The sequence below is a fragment of the Eubalaena glacialis genome, chromosome 3 (genome assembly GCF_028564815.1).
Source record: "Eubalaena glacialis isolate mEubGla1 chromosome 3, mEubGla1.1.hap2.+ XY, whole genome shotgun sequence".
NCBI lineage: Eukaryota > Metazoa > Chordata > Mammalia > Artiodactyla > Balaenidae > Eubalaena > Eubalaena glacialis.
In genome coordinates this window covers 11,847,849-11,875,620 of record NC_083718.1, presented here as the reverse complement: position 1 = coordinate 11,875,620, position 27,772 = coordinate 11,847,849, and the positions used below count along the sequence as shown (strand labels likewise).

The 27,772-nt window shown below is 34.1% G+C and overlaps 1 protein-coding gene across 2 annotated transcripts in view; it reads right to left on the bottom strand.

Moving 5' to 3' along the window:
* The window catches only part of BRINP3 (BMP/retinoic acid inducible neural specific 3), a 419,565-nt gene that overhangs the window by 186,577 nt on the left and 205,216 nt on the right, over window positions 1-27,772 (bottom strand). For both annotated transcript variants that reach the window (XM_061185297.1, XM_061185298.1), the window contains one exon: window positions 18,798-18,988. In XM_061185297.1, coding sequence (XP_061041280.1) covers window positions 18,798-18,988 — 191 coding nt within the window. The remainder of the gene's footprint in view (window positions 1-18,797; window positions 18,989-27,772) is intronic.

Below are 27,772 nucleotides of genomic sequence, written 5' to 3'. Positions count from 1 at the left end.
GTTGCAGTGGAGGATTACTGGACTGAATGTCAATATTATGACATAGTATGAGTGTGTTTCATGTTTGGTAATTGCAATCATTGTTGCTTTTGTTGTGGTCATCCATGTACAATGCTTGGTGTCAGTCTATTTATCTCTTGTAAAAATAAAATACAGTGTGTGTGGAAAAAAAAAAAAAAAAAAAGAAAGAAGGCACTGGAGAAAAAAGAACAAACTAAACCCAAAGCAAGCCAAAAGAAGGAAATAATAATGATTGAAGTAGAAATTAATAAACTAGAGAATAAAAAAAATAGTGAAGAAAATTAATGAATTCAAAAGCTGGGCCTGTGAAAAAATCAAAAAAATTGACAAACATTTAGTTAGATTGACCAAGGTAAAAAACAGAAGAATCAAATAACTAGAATGAAGAATTAACAAAGGACATTACTATTTACCTTACAGAAAAAAAAAGGATTTTAAAAGAACACTGTGAACCATTGTACAACAATAAATTAGATAATTTAGAATAAAAGGAGACATTCCTAGAAAGACACAAACTACCAAAACTGACTCAAGAAGAAATAAACTAGGTAAATAGACCTGTAACAAGTAAAGATATTGAGTAGTAATCAAACAACCCACAAAAAGAAAGTGCAGGCCCAAATGGATTCATCACTCAATTTTACCAAGCACTTAAAGAATACTTAAAACCAATTCTTCACAAAATCCTCCATAAACTAAAAGAGAGACATTTCCCAACTCCTTTTATAAAGCCAGTATTACTCTGATACTAAAACCAAGAAAATCACAAGATAACAACAGACCAATATCTCCTACAAATATGGGTGTAAAAACCCTCAACAAAATTGTAGCAACTGGAATCCATCAACATAAAAAAAAATATCACCATGACCAAGTGGGATTTATTCCATGAATGCAAGGTTGGTTCAACATCCAAAAATTAATTAATGTAACACATCATATCAGAATTTAATAAGTGAAAAGCATATGCTCACCTCATTAGACACAGAAAAACATTTGGCAAGATCAACACTTTTCATCATAAAATCATTCATCAAGCTATGAATTGAAAGGAACTTCCTCCACATGTGAAAGAACATCTATGAAAAAACCCACAGCTAACATCATACTTAATGGTAAAAGAAAGGACGCTGTCTTCCTTAATCAGGAAAAAATAAGGATATTTGTTCTCATTACCTCTATCCATCATTATAAGAGACCTTCCAGCCAGGGCAATTAGGCAAGAAAAAGAAATAAAAGGCATATCCATTGGGAAGAAAAAGAAGTAAAATTATCTCTATTTGAAGATGACATGATCTTATATATAAACAATTCCATGGAATCCACTAAAAAATAAACTGACAAATTCAGCAAGATTTCAGGATACAATATCAATTAAAAACTTCATTGTATTTTTATACACTTAACTGTGATAATTAATTTTATGTGTCACCTTGATCAGGATACAGTGTGCTCAAACATTTGCCTGAACATTATTTCTGGGTGTGTCTGTGAGGGTGTTTCTGGATGAGATGAGCATAAGGGTAAACTGAGTAACACTGACTGCCCTTCCCAGTATGGGTGGGCATCATCCAATCCACTGAGGGCTTGATAGGAAAAACAAAGGCAAAGAAATAACTTGTTCTCTGTTTGACTGTGGAGCTGTGATGTATGTCTTCTCCTGAACTCAGACTGGAACTTACATCATCAGCTTCCTGTTGATTGGGCCTTTGAACTCAGACTGGACTTACACCATTGTCTTCCCTGGTTCTCAAGCTTTCAGGCTTAGACATAAACTATACCAACAGAGACCAGATCATGAGACTTCTTAGCCTCTATAATCATGTGAGCCAATTGCTCTCTAGATAGATAGATGATAGTTTGATAGATATAGATGTAGATATGGATATATAGATATAGAGATATATATCTTCTATTGGTTGTTTCTCTAAGAAACCCTGACTAATATACTTGCTATGAACAATCTAAAAACAAAATTTGAAAAAAATTTCATTCACAATAGCATGAAAAGGAAGAAAATCTTGAGCAAATTTAACAAAATAAGTTCAAAAACTGTACTCTGGAAACTACAAAATGTTGTTGAAAGAAATTGGGAATTGGAATAATCAAATCAGTCCTAAAAAAGGACAACTAAGTAGGGGCACTCATACTCCCTTATATCAAAAATTACCACAAAGCAATGGTAATTAAGACACTGTGTGGTTTTGGCACAAGGATAAATGTATAGATCAATGAAATCAAATTGAGAGTCTTGAAATAAACCCATATATCTATGATCAAGTGATTTTTGACAAGGATGGCAAAACCACTCAATGGGGAAAGAATAGACTTTTCAAGCAGCGGTGCTGGGACAACTGGATAGCCACATAGAAAGAATGAAGTTAAACTCTTACCTCCGAAAACATATAAGTAAATTTTTTAGACCTTGGGTTTGGCAAAAGATTTTTAGATGTAATACCAATATCACAAGCAACAAAAGAAAAATAATAGGTAAACTGGACTTACGTAAAATTAAGAAACTTTTGTGCTTCAAAGGACATCATCAAGAAAGTGAAAAGACCACCCACAGAATGACAGAAAATATTTGCAAATTATATAGTTAATATGGGAATTGTATAAAGAATATATAAAGAACTCTTGCAACTCAATAATTATAAAAAAAAGATTAAGAACACAATTAAAAAATGAGCAAAGGATCCAAATAGACATTTATATAAGGAAGATATACAAATGACCAAAAGACCTGTGAAAGATGCTTAGTGATGTCATCTGGGAAATGCAAATCAAAACCACAAAGAGATATCACTTCACACCCATTAGTAGGGCTAGAATCAAAGAGTCAGATAATAACAAGTATTTGAAAGGTAGTGAAGAAACCAGAATCCTCATAAATTATAGTGGGAAGTAAAATGGTGCAGCAGCTTTGGAAACACTGTGGAAGTTCCTAAGTTACAGTTATGACATGACCTAGCAATTTTACTCCTATATATATATCTAAGAAAAATGTAAACATATGTCCACACAAAAACTCATACATAAATGTTTATAGCAGCATTATTAATAATAGTAAAAAGTGGAATCAATCCAAACGTCCATCAGTAGATGAATGGATAAACTGTGTGTTATAGTCATACAATGGAATATTATTCAGCCATAAAAAGTGAAAAAGGACTAATTCGTGCAACAACTTGGATGAATCTTGAAAAGAGTACCTTGAAAGAAGACAGTTACAAAAGACCACATATTATATGAAACTATTCATATGAAAAGCCAGAATAGGGAAATCTATAGAGACAGAAAGTAGATTAGTGGTTACTTAGGGCTGGATGTAGATGGGTAGAGAATAGGGGGATTATAGCTAAAGGTTTTGGGTTGTTTTGTAAGGTGATGAAATGTTTTAATTTTACTGTGATGATGTTTTTACATATCTGTGAATATACTAAAAACACTAAATTGGACACTTTAAGTGTGTGAATTGTATGGTAAATGAATTATATCTCAGTAAAGGTAATTTTTAAATGAACATTAAATGTCAGTTTACATCAGATCACACCACATGGTATTATAATGTAGTTGTACCTTTTCAATTTAACACACTAAATTAGGAAGAAGTTCAAGGAAGATTTACAGCCTGTATTTCCTAAATGTGATCACATTAGTAATATCATTCACATCTTCCTTTAAAACCAGAAATATATAAGAAATAAACCAAGGTTCTTTTTGTGACAAGGACAAATATTCAAGCTAGCCTTGTGAACATTTTCCTATTTTTTCCTATATATATTTTAACAATGTATTTTAATTTTTGCAGGAGTATTCATATGTGCATACTGATTTTTCTTTCAATATTCTTGGGCAGTTTGGGTTTTGTAGATCAGGCTGGCTTGACTGGCATGAGGAAACTGGAATCTGGAAGAGTATCAGTTAAGATTTCAGATCTCTCCTAATACGTGCTGCCAGTCAAACACACACACACACACACACACACACACACACACACACACACAGAGTTAGGGCAGGAGACAGAGCATGGAGGGAGCTCAAATATAAAACCCTTTACTGGGGATATCACTTGACATTTGCTCTTTTACATTCCTTTGGAAACTTCAAGATTAATTTATATGTAGGAAGAAATGGAGTTCGAGTTTATTGATTTAAAGTATTGCTCTTGAGAGTCTTTGTTCCAGATCATTCTTTCTAACAATCCCACTCAGAGTTCTGGAAAATAGACATGATCCCTGACACAATGCTATTGAATTCTGCCTCCAATCTCAAAGTAAAGGTCACATGACAGTTGCATAAATTTAGTGATCTAATATCAATAGCTATTTTGAAACAAAACAAAACAAAATCAAAAGAGCCTTGTTTTCCTGGTTGAAGGAAGGATGATTGTGATCAACATTTATTATGTTTTTAAAAATAATTTTGCTTTTCATGGAGGAGATAATATACTAGGCAATAAAATAGACTTATTTAGATAACAATATAGTAATAAGAACAGTGGTCACAATGTATACAGTGTTACTTTGAAAATCTTGAGGCACTGGTTATATCAATCTAAGGAGGATTCCCTGGATGTTACTAGAGGAGAAACTGTATTTTATTTTGCCTAACGTTTCATTGACAGGAATTTTACTAGGGTACCCTTCATGAGTTCTCTTAGCCCAACTCCCTCCTACATTCAATAGCTTCCATCAAAGACAAAAGAACACCTGATTAGTGATATTGAAGGATGGGATTATGCATTCTCTACTCTGTTCCTTCTGAAATACCACTTGCATAGATCCATCAGAGGAGTTATAATCGTGTCTATTTTTTCATGGGTTAAGCTTATAGGAGCAGGCTCTGCCCCGAGGGAGAGTGCTAGTTATTTAATTGGGAGTGAACTGTTCAGAAGCCTGTTGTGTCTGCACATTTCCATGATGCCTTGAAATAGAGCTTATACTTTAACTTCAGTCTTGGTGACTTCTATGAGTATTTCTTAATTGGTTCTAAAGTCTCTAAGGGGGGAAAAAAGTGTATGATGCTAGAGCTCATGCACTTCAACAGGAATAATGCTAGAAATGTTATGGAGGATAAAATAAAAACCTGGAGTGTCTTAATAATCTCCAGGAAGTTTCTATGACCTTACATGAGAAAAAAAACTGATGTGATCCAATATAGTGTTTTGAACAAATTTATATAGTTAACATGGGATTCAGAGAAATAGGAATGAAATAGCAGAGGCTAAAAGTAAGGACTTCCAACTCTAGCTAGGATGTAGAAAATCACAAGAGGCCATCATTCTCACCCTAACAATGAAAATAAGTCAGATAAACTCAAATTCAAAGTTTCTTGGTTTAACTATAAGAGTACAGTGGATGCTGTAAATGAACTAAAGTCCAGAAAATCACTAGTTCTTTCTGGGAGGAAAGGAACACAAGGCTGTTCTCATCTCTGGCAGAGAGGGAGGAGGATAAATCTGCCATTGATAAGGTAAAGGGAAACTAGAAAGAATGTTTAATGGCTGTGTCAGTCCTGATATGATGGATTAAAATACCAGGAAGTACCAAAGTGAGTATACACCCACCCAGTAAATTGCTGCCATTAGCCTTTAGAGAGTACATGAATACAGCACATGGGAGGTTACGTGCAAAACAGCAGAGCTGAGAGAAATACTCTCTGAAGCACCTGGGCTTTCTGCAAGTACAAGGCTTTGGGAGAAACCCTCCAACGTGCTTTTGGCTTTCACCAAGTTCAGGGCACAAATGGGAAGAAGAGCTGGGAAAGATGCCTCTGAAGCATGTCCGGCTTCTACCAAGTACCAGGCACTGGCCTTCCAAATGCTAGAGACATGGCAGCAAGGAGGAAAGTGATCCCTCAGTGTGTAGAAAGCGAGGGCAAGACTAAAAACCAAAGAAAATTCTGCAGGAGATTGGCAGCCAAGCCTTCATGCAGAGTTTCCCCAGGATTTAGAAAGTTGGCAGCTGGGTTGTGAAGATGTGGTAATTTCCTGAATCTCACTCTTGGCCAGATCCTTAGCCCTTCTAAAAGGAAAGTGCTGATGCTGTCTTCAAACTGTTTTAAGCCAGAAGTCAATAAATCAAGTTAAATTTTGAAAAAAGCACAGGTCTACCTCAATTCCAGATTAGACTGACTCAGCCTCACATAATAGCAGCCTAATAGAGGAAGGGGTATGCTTATTTTCAGTGGAAATATTATTTACTTCAGTGTCTTTTTTTGTCTGTTTTTTTGCTCTTTTTTACACACGATGTTAGGCAATAACAATAATACGTGAAAAAGTATGAAAATGTGAACTCAAAGGGCAAGACAGGCAATAGTCAAGGGAAGCACACTCAGAAATGAATAAGGTTGAATCACCAGACAGAAATTTTTAAATAATACTAATGACTATGTTAAAATATCTAGTAGAAAAGTTAGACAATATAAATAAACAAATGGGGAATTTCAGAAGACAGAAACTATAAAAAATAAACAAATATAAATGGTAGAAAAGAAAAACATATCATAAAGGAAGAATTTATTTAATTGGCTTTACATTACACTGGACAAATAAGGAAAAAATGAATGAACTAAAGACAAGTCATTAGAAATTAATAAAACTGAAAAGCAAAGAGAAAAAGAATGGCAACATAATATAGATAGTACAAGACTTTAAGGACGATATCAAGCAGTCTAGCATCAGAGTCCCAGAGGAGACATCCCAGAAGGATAAATGGGAAGAAAACCACACCAAGGCATATTACAGTCAATCTGCTGAAAGTTCAAAACAAAGACAAAGTGTGAAAATCAGTCAGGGGAAGTGAAATATTACATTCAAGAGAAAAACTACAATAACTACTAACTACTCATCAGAAAAAAAATGGTGGTCAGAAGACAATAATATAATAGAAAGAGAGAGAGAGAATGAGAGAGAGAGAGAGAAACAGAAAGAATGGACTGATGGATGATATCTACATATATGAATGGGGGTATACACATGTATTTTGTGTGTGTGTGTATTTAAAATAGAATGGAAATAATAAAATAACAACTAGATTTAATTTAAGTAATTTTGGGGTTTTCAGTATACAGAGCTTTTAAATCTTTTGTCAAATTTATATGGTATCAATTTTAATTTAAAGTTCTGATTGTTGCTTATATACAGAAATATACATAGAAATATACATATATAGAATTACACATAAATTAATCTTGTATCCTTCAAATGATCAACTCCCTTTTTATTTCTTGTACCTTTTAAAACTATTTCACTGGATTTTCTATAGGTACATGTCTTCTGCGAATAAAAACAGTTTTACTTCTTCCTTTCAAATCTGAATGCTTGATTTCTTTTTATTGCTTGGTTGCACTGTCTAGAACTTATAGTACAATGTTACTACTAGAATGTTTAGTACTATTATTAGTAGAATGTTTAGCAGTATTCTACTACAATAAAAGTAGTGATAGCATAAATCTTTGTCTTCTCCCTGAACATAAATGAAAAAGCATTTACTCTTTCACTGTTGAGTATGATGCTAGCCACAGGTTTGCAAATACGCTCTTTATCAAGTTGAAGAAGTTCTTTTCTCTTTCTAGTTTTTTTTTCTTTTTAGTAAGAAATATATGTCAGATTTTTTCTAAAGATTTTTCTGCAAGCCCTGAGAAGATACTGTCTGTCTATCTATATCTATATGTATTTTGTTGATATAATAAATTACATTGGTTGATTTTTTAATACTACTCATCTTGAACTTCTAGGATAAATCCCAAGTAGTCCTGATGTGTAATCCTTTTGATCTATTGTTGGATTCAAATTGCTTAAATTTTGTTAAAAATATTTGTATATATACACATGAAATATATTGATAGTTTTATTTCCTTGTAATATTTTACTTTGTTTTTATATCAGAGTAATGCTGGATTTAAAGAATGATTTGATAATTTGTCAAATGTCTCAAATGTTCTGGAAGAGTTTATATAGATTGTTGTTATGTTCCTTAAAATGTTGGAATTCAATAGTGAAGCCATCTTGGCCAGGAGTTTTCTTTGCAGAAAATGTTTTTAATCTAAACATCAATTTGCTTAATAAATTTAGGACTATTCATGTTATTTATTCTTGAATGAGTCTTGGAAATTGTCTTTCAAGAAATGTGTTTACTAATTTTCAAAGTGATAGTCGCAATGTTGTTCATGATACGTCCTTACTAACATTTAGAAACCTGTGTAATTTTACTGATGTTACTTCTCTCATTCCTGATACTCATAATTTGTCTATTCATTATTCTATTTCATAATAATTCTGGCTAAATGTTTTTCAGTTTTATTCATACACTAAAAAAACCCCACAGAAACAAAACAGTTTTTGGTTCCATTTTTTTCTCTATTATTCTTCTGCTTTCTATTTTCTGTTTTCTATTTTGTATTCTATTTCTATTGCTTTCCATTTTATTTTACTTTGGGTTTAATTGCTCATCTTTATCATTAGTTTCTTAAGGGGAAATCTTTGGTCATTGTTTTATCACTTTTTTTCCCAAATAAAAACATTGTTTGCTGCAAATTTTCCCCTCAGTACTGCTTTACCAATATTTGACAGATCTTGATATGCTGTATTTTCATTATTACATTCAGTTCAAAATAATTTCTAATACACCTTTTGCTTTCCTCTCTGAGCCATGGGCTATTTAGAAATCTGGCATTTAGTTTTTAAATATTTGAGGATTTTCCTGATACGTTTGTATTATTAATACATTTTCATGACTCGAATGATAGTGTTGTTTGAATCTACAATGCCCTTGCTGATTTTGTGTCTACTTGTTCTGTCAAAGATTGAGAGAAGGCTGTTAAAATCTCTGACTATAATTATGAATTTCTTTATTACTTTTTTCTCTCCTAAAATTTTGAAGCTCTGCTACATGTTTAGGATTATTATTTCCTCTGGATTAACTGCCAAGTATATCACTCTGAAATGACTTTGTCCCTGGTAAGACTCTTCGCTGAGACGTATTTTTCTTATGTTAAAATAGCCACTCCAGTGCTAGCACAGTATACCTACTCTCATCCTTTTACTTTTAATTACTTTCAAATTTTAAGTGATTTTCTTGTACACAACATATAGTTTAATCTGGCTTTTTAAAAGAATTCAATGTGACAATGTGCCTTTTAATAGGAAAGTTTAGACTACTGATATTTAATATGACTATTGATGTTATTAGGTTTAAGTCTATCTACTAGATATTTGTTCTCGATTTCTCCATCTGTTCTTTCTTCCCTTTTGCTTATTTTAAACTTCCTTTAAATTAATTTTTAAGATAATTCTATTATATCACCTTTTTGTCCTATTAACTGTAACTCCTTATTTTGTTATTTTAGTGCTTGCTTTAAGGTTCACAGTGCACACACTTATCAGTCTACCTTTAAATTATATTATAGCATTTCACTGATAATACAAGAACTTTAAACTTTTATACCATTGATTCTTGAACAACAGGGGGTTAGGGGCACCAACCCTCCACACAGTAGAAAATATGAGTATAACTCATAGTTGGCCATCTGTCTCCAAGTTTCCTCTGTATCCTCAGTTCTGCACCCATGAACTCAGCCAACCATGGATTGTGTAGTACTGTAGTATTTACTACTGAAAAAAATCTGCTTGCAAGTAGACCCTTGTAATTCAAACCCGTGTTGTTCAAAGGTCGACTGTACTTCCAGTACACTTCTTCTGATCTTTATGCTATTGCTGGCATACTGCTTATTTCTACATATACCTCATAATACATTGATTGTGATATTGTTTAAAGAATTGATTCTCTTTTAAAGAGATAATAATAGTAATAATAATGACGCTGATGATAAAAGATATAATGACCCATGTTGGTACCATTTTCACTTTTCTTCATTCATTTGTGTAAATACATATTTCTGACTGACATCCGCTGCCTTCTTGCCTGAAAGATTTCCTATGTCACTTCTTTAATTCAGGTTTGCCACTGAAATTCTTGCAGGTTTTTTACATCTGCAAATATATTTTCCATTTTTTGGAAACATTTTTGCTAGAAAATGAGCTCTAGGTTGACAGAATTTTTTAGTATTTTAAAGCTCTCATTTCCACTGTTTTCTTACTTGCATTGTTTCTGAGAAATCTGCTGTCATCCTTAGCTCTGTTCCTCTGCACCTAATGTGTCTTTTTTTTTTGCCCTGACCCCCCCATACTTCATGAACTTACATCTAAGCATTTACAATCTTAGTCAGCCTTGTATCTTAATAGAGTTGCCTTTTATTCAAATTGGGAATCCTCTGATAACTAATGAAAATTAAGATACTCTCTTTAATATAGGTTTTGAGCAATATATGAAATGCCTTGGTGTAATTTTCTTGACCTTTCTCATGTTTGGCATTTTTTGAGTTTCTTGGATCTGTGGGTTTTAAATATACTTAGTAATTTGGAAATTGGCTATTAACTCTTCAAGTATTTTTTATTTTGTCTGAGGCAACAGATTCTAAGGTATCCACCCCTGACCCCTTCCTTATGGTATGCACGTGCTTCTGTAATCCTCTCCCACTGAGTATAGATAGGACCTATGACTTGTTTCTAACCATAGAATACAGCAAAGGTGATTTAATGTATGTGATTATGTGATTACTTGTCTATAAGTTCACTATATAAGATTGTGATGTCTTATAATGACCCACTTCCTTGCTGAACCTGAAAAAACAAATTAACATGTTGTGAACTGCCATATGGAGGAGGTCACTTGGCAAATAGTTGAGGGTCACCTCCCACCAACAGCCAGCAAGAAAAGGGTCCTTCACACTGACAAGGACATTATTGCTACCAACAATCATGTAAGCTTGGAAAAGGATGCTTCCCAAGTTGACTGTCAGGTGAAAATCTAGCTCTGGTGGACACCTTGATTTGAGCATTAGCTAAGACATGTAAGCCATGCCTGGACTCTTGACCTTCAAAAAAAAAAACCCTAAGGCATGATAATGTGATAATGTGTTTCATTATGTCTCTAAAGTAATGATAACATTGCTATATAGCAAGAGGTATCTAACACTTCCCTCCACCCCCAGCCTCCTTTGGGGACTCCAACTACACATATTTATGGGTGCATGAAGTCCCAGAGCTCACTGTCGATTGCTTTTTGCATTTTGTTCTCTTTTTGTTTCATTGTAAATAGTTTCTATATCTATGTCTCAATTTCACCTGTCTTTTCCTGTGCAATAAAGGACAATGATTATGAGAGACAGACACAACTGTAGGTGTCTACTCTTATTCAGTGTATTTTTTATGTCACACATTACAGCCAATGTCAGTCAGGTCAATTTGGTTCTTTTCTCTGTCTTCATGTCTGTACTAATACTTTAAAAAATATGGAATACAGTTATAATATCCATTTTAGTGTTCTTGTCTGATAAGTTTAATGTCTGTGTTCATTCTGAGTCAGTTTTAATTGGCTGAATGTTCTCTTCATTATGGTTTGTGTTTTCCTGCTTCTTCACTGCCTGGGAAATTTTACTGGTTTTTATCATTGTGAATCTTACTTTTTTGGATATTAGATTATTTATTTATTTATTTTGTATTCCTATAAGCAGTCTTGAGTTTTGTTCTGGGGTGCAGTTCTTGGAAAGAGTTTGATTCATGTTGGTCTTATTTTTTATAATTTTTGAGGTGAGTCCAGAGAAGAACTTAATCAAGGTTGATTATTCCCCACCACTGAGGCAGGCCATTTCTAAGCATTTCATGCAGTGCTCCATGAATTATTAGTATTTCCTTTCTGGCTTATGGGAACACTCTTCTAGGCCTTGAGTGAGTGCCAAATACTGTTCTAGGCCCTGAGTGAGTGCCAAATACTGTTCTAGGCCCTGAGTGAGTGCCAAATACTGTTCTAGGCCCTGAGTGAGTGCCAAATACTGTTCTCTAATCCTAATCCATGGTGTAGTTTTCTTCCCTGAGGTCAGGTAATTTCTTTACATGTATGTACTCAACAGCATTCTGCTAAGTATTTGAGGGCAAACCGCTACCGTTCCTGGGGTTTTCTCTCTACATGGCTTTCTCCTCTTTGGTGTTCTGTCCAACAACTAAAAACACCTAGGTCTCTCAACTCTGACCTCTATCCTCAATTTAAGGAATTTTTTGGTCTCTGCCTGGATTTTCTCTCCCTGAACCACATCCTGGAAACTCTTTCAAGACAGCAAGCTGGGGCAATCATAGCACTCACCTCAGTTGTGTCCATTTCTCATAATCATCGCCCTTTATTACCTATTGTTCAATGCCTGGTAGACCATTAGTTTTACATCTTTTATCACTGTTTTTGATTGTCAGGTAGGAGGGCAAATTCAGTCCCTGTTAATCCATCTTGGTTAGAAGCAGTTCTAACTATTTAGAGATTTAAAATTTTATTTAGTATTATTTGCTTTGCTTGATTTTATTTTTTTCAGGCTTCTTCAGGTCAAATATTCTTTGTATACGGAAGAGATAATAATTTGGTCAGCACTCAGTTATAACACAGAAAATATAATTATATATAACTTGTCACAAAAAAGATAAACACAAGATGCATTTTGAGTGAAGATAGTAAGGCAATTGCGATGTGAGAGAGCAGAAAACAATTATAATGGCCTCAAACAGTATAGGCTTTGTCACAGGAAATAAGATTTTTGACTAGGAAAGAGCTGAAAAAAGAAGAATGGAATGAAACAGATGCTAAAATATACCACAAATTGAAGTTGTAATTTTTTCCCCTAATTTATATAATTAATATTTAATCTAAACAACAAAGCTTAACTTTATTTTACAAATTTACCATTTGGTAGCCACTATATATATAAGAAGTTATTTTGATTAAAAACCAAACAAAAATAAAAACAGATTCTGCTTTTGCCCTCCAGCAAATTAGGATTGTTTGTCAAAACTAGAGAAGACATGGCAGAGGGAAAATAAATATCTATAATGCAAACTAGAAAAATATTATAAAGCATATGAAAGTTCAGAATATGAAAAAAATATGATTCTTAATTATTCTGGAACTTTTTGCTTTCATGAATTTAATCATGACACTAAATTTACACATATTAATTATTCTGGAATGATATATTATTCCTTTATACTAAAAAAATTGGGGCAGATAAATAAAAAAATTCAGATAGATTTATGGTCAACTTGATCAAAATTGTCCAACTTGTTAAATGTACTAAGCTAAATGTACAGCTTGTACTAAATAATTAAATACTTTTTAAGTTAAAACATTCTTTTGAAACCCTAACAGAGTTTGCTATTTAAAAGACAGACCTTCCTGAAAATAAAACTAATATATGAAATCAAACCTCTAATTATTATGAATTATTTACATGTAAATTGTCTTACTGGGTTTTCTTGAATTAAGAGTTTTTGAACATATAGAAATTTAAAAATTAATTGTAAACTTTTCCTAATTTAAATTACCCCAAATCAAATAATTTACATATCAAAAATGCTTCTTGGAAAATTATTGTCAGGCCTAATTTTATCAATAGCTTTTGAAATTTATTTTTGTTCCCTGTACTATACAGTAGGTCCTTGTTGTTTATCTATTTTACATGTAGTAGTTTGTATCTGCTAATGCCAAACTCCTTATTTATCCCTCCCCACTCCTTTCCCCTTTGGTAACCATATATTTGTTTTCTACATCCATGAGTCTCTTTCTGTTTTGTATCATATTTTAGATTCCACAAATAAGTGATATCAGATGATATTTGTCTTCCTCTGTATGGCTCAATTCACTTAGTATGAAAATCTCTAGGTCCATCCATGTTGCTGCAAATGGAATTATTTCATTATTTTTCATAGCTGAGTAATATTCCATTGTATACATACACCACATCTTCTTTATCCATTCATCTGTTGATGGACATTTAGGTTGCTTCCATGTCTTGGCTATTGTAAATAGTGCTGCAATGAACATTGGGGTACACGTATCTTTTCGAGTTAGAGTTTCCTCCAGATATATGCCCAGAAGTAGGATTGCTGGATCATATGGCGACTCTATTTTTAGTTTTTTGAGGATCCCCCATACTGTTCTCCATAGTGGCTGAGCCAATTTACATTCGCCAACAGTGCAAGAGGGTTCCCTTTTCTCCACACCCTCTCCAGCATTTATTATTTGTAGACTTTTTGGTGATGGCCATTCTGACCGGTGTGAGGTGATACCTCAATGTAGTTTTGATTTGCATTTCTCTAACAATTAGCAATGTTGAGCATCTTTTCATGTGCCTGTTGACCATCTGTATGTCTTCTTCGGAGAAATGTATATTTAGGTCTTCTGCCCATTTTGTGATTGGGTTTTTTTTTTTTTTTTGGTTTTGAGTTGTATGAGTTGATTGCATATTTTGGAAATTAAGCCCTTGTCCGTCTCATAGTTTGCAGACATTTTCTCCCAGTCCATTTGTTGTCTTCATTTTGTTTATGGTTTCCTTTGCTGTGCAAAAGCTTATAAATTTGATTAGGTCCCATTTGTTTTTGTTTGTTTGTTTGTTTTTGCTTTTATTTCTATTGCCTTAGGAGACTGGCCTAAGACAACATTGCTACGATTTATGTCAGAGTATGTTTTGCCTATGTTCTCTTCTAGGAATTTTATGGTGTCATGTCTTATATTTAAGTCTTTAAGCCATTTTGAGTTTATTTTTGTGTATGGTGTGAGGGAGTGTTCTAACTTCATTGATTTACGTGCAGCTGTCCAGCTTTCCCAGCACCACTTGCCAAAGAGACTGTATTTTCTCCATTGAATATTCTAATATTCTAATGTATACCCTAATTTTATGAATAGATTTTGAAATTTTAATTTAATGTAATTTTATAATTTCAGAAATAGAAATGTAGCTCTAAGTTGTGGAGCCTCTTCTCAACATCACCTTGAACATCCTTAAGTAAACTATGCAGCACTAAAACATCACTTGCAGATAGATTTTTAGCTGGAATACTGACCTGTAAGTTAATTTTATCATATGGTTTGTGCTTTTTCCTAAATTTGTTGGAAAAAATTCTAAACACCATAATTTTAAAAATCTTTCAAATAATTTTTCTATATTAGAAAAATGCTAGCAATACAGTATGTTATTTTTTCTTTTAGAAAAATAATAACTTAGCTCTTTTAAAATTTTTAACAGTTAAAAAAATTTTAATTTTATTCACTGCATGTAATCTGATTTTTAAAACTTAAAGTATTAAGGAAATTTTTGAAAATCCATATACCACATCAGGTAATAGATTGGATTTTTCCCAAAATGTATATTTTGATTTTCTCATCATTGTCAATCACATATTAAAGTTTATTTATTTCAAAAGAAACCTAAAGAATATGTTAGTATGATTCTTTTAGATAACTTGAGTCAATTGAATTGAATCTTCTCAAAATAATTGACAATTCTAGACATTATACTTGACATGTTTTTGCACTAATAATTATATTGAGAAATAATATTTGATATAAATGCCATTATGAAATAGTATAGCAGTTAATTACACTCTATGGGCATTTGAGCCATTCATTTTTGTTTACAGATGTGTTCATGAAGTTCAATCTACATTTTACATTCATAATTAGAAGAGGTTAAACACAACCATTTGTTCTATTCCATTTTCTAGAAACTGGCTCAGTTAACGCTATGTGTCCAACTCTTTTGTGTTTTTGCAAGAATTAGCATGATAAAAGCAGGCATGCTTATGCAGATTTAATTATATTTTTGCTGTTATCGGATAATGATTTTATTTGACTTTATTTTTTAACAAAACTCTGTCTCCTAAATTCTGTGAATCAAGGGACATCTTCATACAACATTTGTCCAAGAAATTAAATGCCCACTATACGGCACTTAAAAACCCAAGGTGTTTTTATCTAATCAAAGAAATTGTAGACTTGCTACCCTTTGTGTGAATCTTTAAAATATAAAAGCAATGCACTGAACCTTTAGAGATTTAGTAAAGGAGTTAAGCTTTTGATTTCAAATATCTACAGAAGCACTTTGCATTTAGTTATTTATTCAAGTATAAAGGATTTCAGTAGTTGAATGCCCTTGGATTCCGTTTACACACCCACTACCCTCAGCACTCAGTCCCTCTTACCCTGTTAACTCACATCTAAGCAATTAAAATCTTATAATTGTGGGGAGACATCTTTTATCTGTGTAGGGATACATTTGATAACTAAGGAAAATAAAAGATACTCTCCTCAGGAAATTACACAGGAGCATAAAAGTGTGCATGAAGTTCAAGGACTATGTCGACCTGCTGGAGCAGTTTTTCTGGAGCTTTCACAGTAGCCCAGACTGCAGCTGACCCTGGGCCAGATAATCACTCGTCACTTAAAACTATAACTGCCTCAGGTGAGAACTCCATCCAGGCCTAAATTTAATCCTGAAAAGTCTGAGCTCCCTCCCCTCTTTCCCAGTCCCTACTACCTCACCCTTGCCTGCCCTATGTACTTCCAGGATTATTTTCTTAGTCATGTTGCTGCCAGTACACATACCTCATTCCTTTTTTTTTCCCCTTAGTTATGCACAAGATATGTGTACTTCTCTTTACAACCCATCTCTGTATCATTCCCCTACTGTTCTCTGTTTCCTCTCCTTGACCTTAAGTTCCACTTTTCCTTCCTGTTCCCAGCCCCACTACACACACTTTAAAATACTTCCATTATGTGCTCTAGAACTCCCTCCCAAGACTGATGGGCTCCAGCATTTTCTGGAGTCCTTTCACGGTGAGGCTGTTCACTCTCCCACATTCCAGGTTACTCCTTTGTCTTCCCCAGAGCTGTTCTTAGATCACTCTTTTATGAAAGTCACTTCTCCTTTGGGGCTGGCTCATTTCTACCACACATGAAGCTTTATCATCCCCAGCTGTATCATCAGGGTCTAAGAACAATGCCTGCACCATTAAAACATGTGTCTTTTGTGATACATACTTCTCTTGTGGGAGAAAAGAGTACATACAAATATCCATTAAGTTCTGACACGAACTGTGAATGAATATTTCTTATTCAGTACGGATACAAAAAGTCTACTGTATAATTCTACTTGGCACTGAGCAAAAAAATCAATAGCCGTATAATAAACATACTTACCTCAAGGATGTCTTCTATTAGAAAATACACTTTAAGTTTCTGTTTATATCACTGAAATTGATTTCTGAAAAAGCCTATTTCTTCTCAGCAACCTCAAGCTAAATACCTACAACACTATCCTACCTTACAATATTTTTAAATTAACTACAACATCTGTGTTCATGCTGGCTACCTTTTTATCTATTCAGCATAAATATTATTTATACACTTGATTAGTCAATATAATGTAAGTCCTACAGTCAGAAGTAGACTAACTATAATTGTATAATCTATATCTACAGAAGTCTTTTTCTTAACCTCATCTACTAGCAGTATTGAAGTTATGGTTTGTGTAACCCTTAAGCTAAAGATATTTTCTTTCTTTCTTTTTTTTTTTTATTGGGGTATAGTTGTTTTACAATGTTGTGTTAGTTTCTACCATACAGCGAAGTGGAGTTCCCTGTGCTATACAGGAGGTTCTTATTAGTTATCCATTTTATACATATTAGTGTATATACGTCAATCCCAGTCTCCCAGTTCATCCCACCTCACCTCCCCCCCTGCTTCCCCCCTGGTGTCCATATGTTTGTTCTCTACATCTGTGTCTCTATATAGCTAAAAATATTTTCATGTCATCTTTTATTCTCTCTGGGACAGTCTTGGACAAAAGATGTACCTTGGGCTAATTTTTCTTAGCATTCTCAACATATCAACACACTAACTTTTCAATTAACTGAAAAAAAAAACACACATTAATTTTAATCTCATAAAGCAATAAAATGATATATTTAATGAGTGCTTTTTACATTAATTATGAAATGTTACATTTGAAACACTGGGAAATGCTCTTTATGTTTTATTTTGCTCTTATTAACTTAGTCCAGAATCACACTATCACATGTGCCAACTCTTTGGTCTGTTAGTTTTGAAGTGGCCACTGGCCAAACACAATAACATGCTGATCTAAACTGCCAGAGAAATATGTCAAAACATCTACTGTTTTGGAAACCACTGCCTTTCTCTCTCTGTCTCTGTCTCTCTCTCTTTCTCTCCCTTCATTTCTTCTGAAAATTAAAGGTATCTTATTCTCCCATGCTCTCAGTTTTTGTAAAGTCAACCTTAGTTGCTTCAAAGGCAAAGGATTTTAGTGAACATACAGAGTTTATCCAGTAGTTCTAGATTATGGTGTATCTTGACTTCTAGAAACTTATAAACAAATACTTGTACTTCTTAATTGTGTCTTAAACCCCCCCCCCATGGTGGTGGGGGGGAATACTCCTTGAACCAGACTTAATGATTTTTGTGTCACTGACCCACTTTGAACCTAATAGAGCCCCTTCTCAGGATAATGTTTTTAAATGCACACAATAAAATATGAAGTTTTACAAAATAAATCAGTGCTATTAAAACAAAGTTTCATCTATGTACGCTTTGTGAGGGAGTCTGTGTACCCGAGGATAAACTGACACTACTCAAGTGTATTTGAATTAATGTTCTGACATGAAACACCTTGACCCAATCATCAAGTTAACAAAATTACATGAAAATATATACAATTTCATCTTAAATGTACTACAACACTTAAAGCAAAAGGACATGTTAAATTATTTTTCAGGACTCAATTGTTTAAATCAGTGAGACATGAACATATATAGACATGGATTTTAGAGACAGAGAACAAAATGGTGTGATGTAATTCTAGGGTAAACGTACTCATACCTTTATGGCAGTGGATGCGATTTGAATGTGGTGAAGTCTCCGAAGGGTGCTGTCCCTGTCAATGAAATAGGAAGCAGCTAGTTGATGTAGCGTCTCCAAAGTGACCGAGGAGCTGTTGGCGCTGGGATCACTTCCTTCAGATCGTTTGCTCAGCTTCCGCTTGTCCACAAAAATTGTGAGTGACTCCTCTCCTGCATTAATAATATTTTACATTATTCCATTTCCCACTTCAAATCAATTTTTTCAACTACCTGCAGGGGAGGAAGCCTAGATTACAGCCATAATGAAACAAAAGAGTGATAAACAACAAACAGGCAGGGAGTTTTTTCTTTTGTTCACAAAGATTTCCCATATACCTAGAAAAGTACCCGGGATGTTGATGGTTGTGAATACATATTTCATAAATATTAAACAGCAAGCTTTTGCAGAACACGTTCTCTAGATTATATTGACTTTCTCATACAGTTTAGCTTACCTAACACTCATTGGGTCTCAAAGCAAATTAAGATAGGAAAATATGTAAAACAAACTCAACATTTACTACAGATGAGCATGGTAAATGGAAACATGACCAAGCATATTACAAAACATTAGCTGTTTTCAATTGTACCTTTAAAACGCGGAGAAAACATATACATGCATATATAGTAAATAAATATTTATGTATTAAATTCAGAGGTTTCCTACACGTGGCGTTAAATATTAAAATATTGTGTGTTAATAAGCTCTATGGAAATCACTAACCTCCATGAGAAGCTTTACGTACTTGACAATGGATTCTCTAAGATGAAATTTAAAGCAAATTACAACTAAGCTGCAATTTTCAATGTTTGAATATTGACGAAAAAGTGTCAATGCCATTCAAGTCTAACATTAAGAACTTGCCATCCTCAGACTTCCAGATTCTTAGATATTCATCTAGCACATAATTGTCAAACTAGAAGCTTGTTCTCATTCTTTCAGAAACCCATCTGTTTTAGGTGGCATTATGCCCACTGACAATTTGTCAAGCCAGTTTTCTAAAAGACCAAACAAGATTTTCTAGCAGAAGAATAGCTTGCACTTCTTCTCCAAATTAAAAATAATACCAATTTTAAAATGCCACAGCCTAACTGACCATCCAATTCTAAGTGACAGTTCATACTTCTCTGCAAGAGATCAGGTGAATTGGTATCAGAAATAAGGTGTCAACAATGTTATTTCGGAAAGTCGCATTCTCAGTTTGTATTTGGACATCAATATGCAAGCTGGAAATGAAGCAGACTAACTAGAATTGCTGAAGGAAAAAAAAACTCTCAAAAATATGAATGAGTGGGTCAAGTTATCAACAGCATTAAGTCCTGTACATGATAAACAGCTTTCGGTGGGAACATCTGAAAGCAAAAAGGGAATACATATGTCAAATACTATAGAAAAAAAAAAAAAAATCCACAGCAATTATTTACCCCTAAAGGAGAGGATGAACTGGTGTGGAAATCTGAGTGAATACATTCTCAGAAAGACCACTGAATCTGAGAAATCCACCCATGTGCCCAAACAAACATCTTGTACATGGAGACAGAAAGAACAGTGTTGTGATAGTCTAAGAATTTATAATGCAGCTTGACGACACATGCAAGTGCTATGGCCTGAATGTTTGTGTCTCCCAAAATTCATATGTTGAAATTCTATCCTTTGAAGATGATGGTATTAGGAGATGGGGCCTGTGGGAGGTGTCTGGGTCATGAGGGCAGAGCCCTCAAGAATGGAATTAGTTCCTTTGTAAAGGAGGCTCCAAAGAGATTCCTTGTCCCTTCCGCCATGTGAAGATACAAGGAAAAATCTGTGACCTGGAAGAGAGCCCTCACCCAACCATGCTGGCATTCTAACCTCAGACTTCCAGCCCCCAGAACTGTGCTGTTTATAAGCTACCTTATCTGTGGTATTTTGCTATAGCAGCCCAAACAGACTATGAGATCAAGATATATATCTTCTTAAGTAAGGTTAAAAACAAAATGATAATGATATTTTGGTTAATATAAATAAAAAAGAAGGCAAAGTTAATGATCTCTTCAGGACAAAATTATTAAATGAGAAAATGAAATAGACTGAATAGTGCTAAAGACTAAAACTTGCAAAACTGCTTTAATTGCAGCACTTTTCATAAAGCAGAATATACAGAAGATATAGGTTAAAGTAAATATAAACTGCCAGTATTACAAGACTCCAGCACACAATTCCTAGACCTAGATAGACCCAGTGGGGGTAAAAAATGTAATGATAGAGATCTACACAACCTACTTAATAAGGTAGATCTTATAGGTAAATATTAAACTTTATATTAATAAAGAGGAAATGAAAGCTCTTTTCAAGAGTACACAGAACATTTAGAAAAATTGGCTATATATTTTGTTAAAAAAAATCCTTAGTAAATTCCAAAAATTTGAAAAAACAAATCATTTGATAAAGACTTTCTCCTTGACCAAATGCTAGACAGGCTACTATGAGCTTGTTTCTTGGGCATGTTCTCAAGAGCCCAGTTTTAGGAAAAATACTGTCAAGTCACTTTAGCAAGGATCCCCTACCCTGGACCTATGATCATCTTTAACATCTGACCAAATTCCTCATCCCCTACCATCTCCCTGGTGATATTTGATAACCCTGCTCTGCTTTCAGCAAGAATCCTGTTAGGTCTCTTTAGCAAGAATTATCCTACCCTCTTTGTAATTTTCCATCCACTAATCCGCCTACTCTGCTCATTGCCAATAAATTCCCACTTTTCCTGGTTCTGTTCAAAATTGAGCTCAGTCTCTCTCCCCTTCTGTAAAACTCCAATGCAGGAGACCCCCTGAATGAAGTCTGCCTTACTGTTCTTTAACAAATGTCAGAATATTGTTTCTTTAACACATTTACTGACTACAATATAGTAAAATTAAACATTGATAGAAAAATTTTAAAAAAATTCACAAGGATAAATTTTCTATTATGTAATTCTTGAATAATAGCATACGTGAAAGCAAAATGACAAATTTTCTAAGAAAACCTGAGGAAAACAGTATATAATACAATCTAAGGGACATGGCTAAAGCAGTACTCAAATATATATTCACAGCATTAAATATGTACTTTATGTAGATTATGAAAATATTTGAGATAGCCATATAACTCTAAAACTAAAAAAAATGACAAAAATAAGCTTCTAGAAATTAAAGAGAACTAAAAGGAAGAAAACTAGTGTTAATGAGTTTAAAAAAAAGAAGAAAAGTAGGAATAATAAATTGAAAAACAGCTTCCTTTGAAGGGAAGAAAAAAAAACAGAAAAATACACCAACTCGTCAATCTACCTTTTTTAATAGAGAAAGAAAATTAAATAATAAAATAACAGAGTAAACATATTATTTAAAAATAAAATTATTTTGCAAAGCTTTTGCAAGTAAGTTTAGGTGTCATAGAACACCTCCACAAAATTAAAAAAAAAAAATCAATAGGCCAAGATGGTTTCACAGGGGAGTTCAGACAAAACTCTAAAGATCAAAAAATCTGATACTATTTACTTAAAATGTTTCCAGAGAATATGAAATGAAGGAAAACTTTTAATTAGTTGTTATAAATTGAGTAAAACATCGACACAAATATCTGGGAAAGATCACACACACAACAACAAAAACAACAACAACAAACATTATTACAACTTATTATTAGTGATGCAAAATAATAAATAAAGCAATAGTAAACAGTAACACACAGTAAGTTTTAAAAATGTATATCTCAAAAAGAATAATTCTAGGAGGGCAAGGGTCATTTGATATTAGGAAATCATTAATATAATTCAGCATATTAACACATCTAGAAAGAAAAACCTTGATGTCCATTAATGCCTCAAATGCATTTGATGAATATTTATACCTATTGCTGGGTAATTTTCAGTAAGTTAGGAGTTAGTGGAAAATTCCTTAAAAGGATAAAATATGTGATTGTCAACCTAAAACCAACTGTCTTACTTAAACGGAAAACCCAGAAGTCATTCCCATTAAAATCATAACCTGACAAACAAACCCACAACTGGTACTACTTTTTGACATGATATTAAATATATTAAAATGTAAATATAGAAGAGAATACAATTAGAGTAATAGTTTTTAAAAAACACTTAAAATTATCTCTTTTTGCAGATATCATGATTATTCATCTGGAAAACTCAAGAAAATCAATGGACAAACTACTATGCAGAGTAACAGAACTTAGTAACTGCAGAAAATAATAAAAACTTTACTAACTTAACAAACTGAAATATACAAATAATACTTAGAGGTAATAATGGATTAGCATATACCATTTAAAATACCAATAAAAATGCAATACATATATGAAAAATTATATGCCACCCCTGAAATAACAAAAGTAAACTGAAAATGGCATGGTACTTTGTTTCAAATAGGAATATTTAAATTAAAATATATCAATTTTACTTAAGTTAATGTATAAGTTTAATGCAAACATCATTTTTTGTTTGTTTCCTTGAACTAGTCATGTTAATTATACATTTTTTAGGTAAAAATTAATCAAAGAAAAGTCACCAGAAGCTTTCCAAAAAATAGGCAACAGTGAGGATGCCTTGCTATATATGAATATATATTGTAAAATGTGTATAATTAAGACAGTATAGCACAGAAGCATGAATAGACAGACCACTCGAACAGGAAAATTAAAAAAAACCCCAGTATATATGAAAATTTAGTACATGATAAGGATGGAATATTAATTCAATTGGGGAAAGGTGGACCTTCTAATAAATGACACTTTGACATCAGAATAGTCATTTGCAAAGTAAAGGATATGATTGTATATGAGGAGATATTGCAAACAAACCGGAGACAGGAATATTTAATAAGATGAAACTACTCAACTAGAAAAAAAAAGAATGAAAACGTATGATTGGGAAAAGCATTCCTAACTATCACTAAACGTCTGAAAGTAATAAAATAAAAGATAGGTGAATTAGACCATATAAAAAGAGATTAGTTTTTCCTAGCACAAAATCACCATAAGTGAATTTTGCATTGGGAAGAGATGTTTGCAACTTACATAAGGGACAAATGGCTAATACCTCTAACATTCCAAAAACTCCTAAAACTCAAGGAAAAAGAGAAATAAGGTTCGGGCATAAAAAATAGGAAAATAGTGTTTAGATAAGAAGAGACAAAATGGCCCATATAAATTTGAAAAGGCTTTCAATCTGTCATAGTATGAGAAATGCAAATTAAAAATATATTGCTATATCACGTAGCTATTATGGAATTTGCCAAAATTCAAAAATTTGACAACTTTGTCAAAGCTGTTGGCAAACTAGAAGGAAATAGGCCCTATGATATATTGCTGCTGGAGTGCAAAATGATATAACTATGGAGAGAAATTTGGCAATAGTTAGCAATAATTAACTCTGCAATCCTACTTTTAAGAATCTATCCCAAAGAAACAATTGCTAAAATATGCAAAAGTTTTCTCACTGTGGCTTTTTTATATTATGTGTAACAACACAAATGCCTAATCAATAGGAATAAACTATGTTAATACAGAGAGTAAAATACTGTGCAGCCACAGGAAAGTAGTGAGGATTATTTCTGCATACAAATATGATCAAAGAAAAGTGGATAAAAGTATGCTTCACTAGTGGGACTTTTTTATAAGAAAGTGTATGATACAAATATATGGATGGATTTCTTTTTATTTGGGGGAAAAAAAAAACAAACACTGGAAGGATTAACCAAAATCTTTTATCTATATTTACAGAGTGGAGGTAACACTTTGGGAAGAAAGACTTCTCTGAATAAACTTTGTTAAAGTTTTTTAAACACTGGAAAGATTTTTTTTAATATTTTATTTATTGTAAAAATCAATCAAATCAAATAGAAAAAAAATCAATCCCTAAGAATTAAAAACAGAAGCCAATGTTACTAAATGCTTATTGTTTAGAAAAGTAATTATTTTAAGTGACTTACAAACATAGTACTTTAAATGTAAATCCATTTTTGTAATATATTCTGAGGACAAAAAATGTAAAAAGGATCAGAAAACTTCATTCTGTAGTCTATTTGTAGGTAGGAATATTAGTAGTTATTGTCAGTTTTATATAGTATGTATGGTTACATATGGGTGTATGGGCATTCACTGTACAAGACTCTCTACTTTGAGTGTGTCTGAAAATTTCATTTGGAAAAAAATATCATGGCATAAGTGTTTACGTTTGGCCCACGTTTAAAATATGTTTAGTCATAATAAAATTTTCCTAAGTAATTATTAAACTCATGACTTTAATGTTATGACTAAAATAAAATTCTAAATGATTTGACAGTTTCAGATGATTCCATTTGTAAAATACATCTAAATCCAAGCTCAGCCTCAGTGCATCCGTAATGTTTTCTACAGATTCCTGTATTTAGAAGGACGCTTACTCTAATCTTTACTTCAATTCAGCAATACACAAATGAAGTTTAAAACACTGGTTCAACTGATTATTGGACATTACTTTTGCCTTCTGGAGAGGCATGAAAGCCATGTAAATACGTGAAGAGAATCATCTTCACTATGTCTCTCTTGCATTGTAGTGATTTTCCCATTACTAGAGGTGTCCAACGTTAATTATATGTCATAGAGTAGAAGAGATAATTAGACCACTATAACGGATTCTTTCACTGGATTATGAGGTTCTGTATGAAAAAAAAATGTAGAATTAATTATTATGGTTTAGGTGTAAGTGTACCAACTACTGGTACCAAACAGATTCAGGTTCTAATGCTGGCTTCTACTTAGTAATTGAATGATCTTGAATATATAATTTATGATTCTGTTTCCTCTTACATAACATAAGTATAGTAATTTCTTCTTCAAAATATGTCTATAAGCATGAAACAGATAATATCTGTAAAGGACTTACCACATGACTAGAATTCAGAAGATGCTAGTACACATTTTTTTATTCATCACAATTCCTTAGAACTGCATAAAGCAACTCATTCCATATCTGGGCATTTCTAGTAATTTTAGCTATTTTGTCTTATTTGTGAGGAACAGAAGACTGTCCTACTTCTTCAATGATCTCCTTCTTTTATAAATTTATTAGCTCTAATCCTAGTTTGCACTCACATACAGAGAGTAAAGATCTCCCAAAATAGTCCATTAAATACTGTATCCCGGGTCTGGGCAAGATGGCGGAAGAGTAAGCCGCGGAGATCACCTTCCTTCCCACAGATACAGTAGAAATACATCTACACGTGGAACTGCTCCTACAGAACACCCACTGAATGCTGGCAGAAGACGTCAGACCTCCCAAAAGGCAAGAAAATCCCCACGTACTTGGGTAGGGCAAAAGAAAACAGAAAAAACAGAGACAAAAGAATAGGGACGGGACCTGCACCAGTGGGAGGGAGCTGTGAAGGAGGAAAGGCTTCCACACACTAGGAAGCCCCTTCGCGGGCAGAGACTGTGGGTGGCAGAGGGGGGAAGCTTCGGAGCCACGGAGGAGAGCGCAGCAACAGGGGTGCGGAGGGCAAAGCGGAGAGATTCCCGCACAGAGGATCGGTGCCGAGCAGCACTCACCAGCCCGAGAGGCTTGTCTGCTCACCTGCCGGGGCGGGCGGGGGCTGGGAGCTGAGGCTCGGGCGTCGGTCAGACCCCAGGGAGAGGACTGGGGTTGGCTGCGTGAAGGGGGTTAGTGCGCCACAGCTAGCCGGGAGGGAGTCCGGGAAAAAGTCTGCAGCTGCCGAAGAGGCAAGAGACTTTTTCTTGCCTCTTTGTTTCGCAGCGCGCAAGGAGAGGGTATTAACAGCGCCGCCTAAACGAACTCCAGAGACGGGCGCGAGCCACGGCTATCAGCGCGGACCCCAGAGACGGGCATGAGACGCTAAGGCTGCTGCTGCCGCCACCAAGAAGCCTGTGTGCAAGCACAGGTCACTCTCCACACCGCCCCTCCCCGGAGCCGGTGCAGCCCGCCACGGCCAGGCTCCCGTGAACCGGGGACAACTTCCCCGGGAGAACGCACGGCGCGCCTCAGGCTGCTGCAACGTCACGCCGGCCTCTGCCACCGCAGGCTCGCCCCGCAACCGTACCCCTCCCTCACCGCGGCCTGAGTGAGCCAGAGCCCCCTAGACAGCTGCTCCTTTAACCCTGTTCTGTCTGGGCGGGGAACAGACGCCCTCAGGCGACCTACACCCAGAGGCGGGTCCAAATCCAAAGCTGAACCCCGGGAGCTGTGCGAACAAAGAAGAGAAAGGGAAATCTCTCCCAGCAGCCTCAGAAGCAGCGGATTAAAGCTCCTCAAACAACTTGATGTGCCTGCATCTGTTGAATACCTGAATAGACAACGAATCATCCCAAATTCAGGACGTGGACTTTGGGAGCAGGATATATTAATTTTTCCCCTTTTCCTTTTTTTGTGAGTGTATATGTGTATGCTTCTGGGTGAGATTTTGTCTGTATAGCTTTGCTTTCACCATTAGGGTTAGGTCCGTCCTTTTTTTTTTTTTTTTTTTACTTAAAAAATTTTTTTTTCCTAATAAATGTTTTCTTAATAATTTTTTCCTTATTTTCTATTTTTAAAAATTAAAAAAATATTTTAATAAGTTTTTTCATATTTTTTATTTTAAAAAATTAAAAATTTTATTCTTCATACATTTTTTTCTTAATAATTTTTTTCTTATTTTTTATTATAAAAAATTATAAATCTATTTTTAAAAATTAAAAAAAAATTTTTTCTTAATAAGTTTATTCTTAGTAATTTTTTTCTTATTTTTTATTATAATAGCTTTATTTTATTTTATTTTATCCTCTTTCTTTCTTTCTTTCTTTCTATTTTTTCTCCCTTTTATTCTGAGCCGTGTGGATGAAAGGCTCTTGGTGCTCCAGCCAGGCATCAGGGCTTTGCCTCTGAGGTGGGAGAGCCAACTCCAGGACACTGGTCCTCAAGAGACCTCCCAGCTCCACGTAATACCAAATGGCAA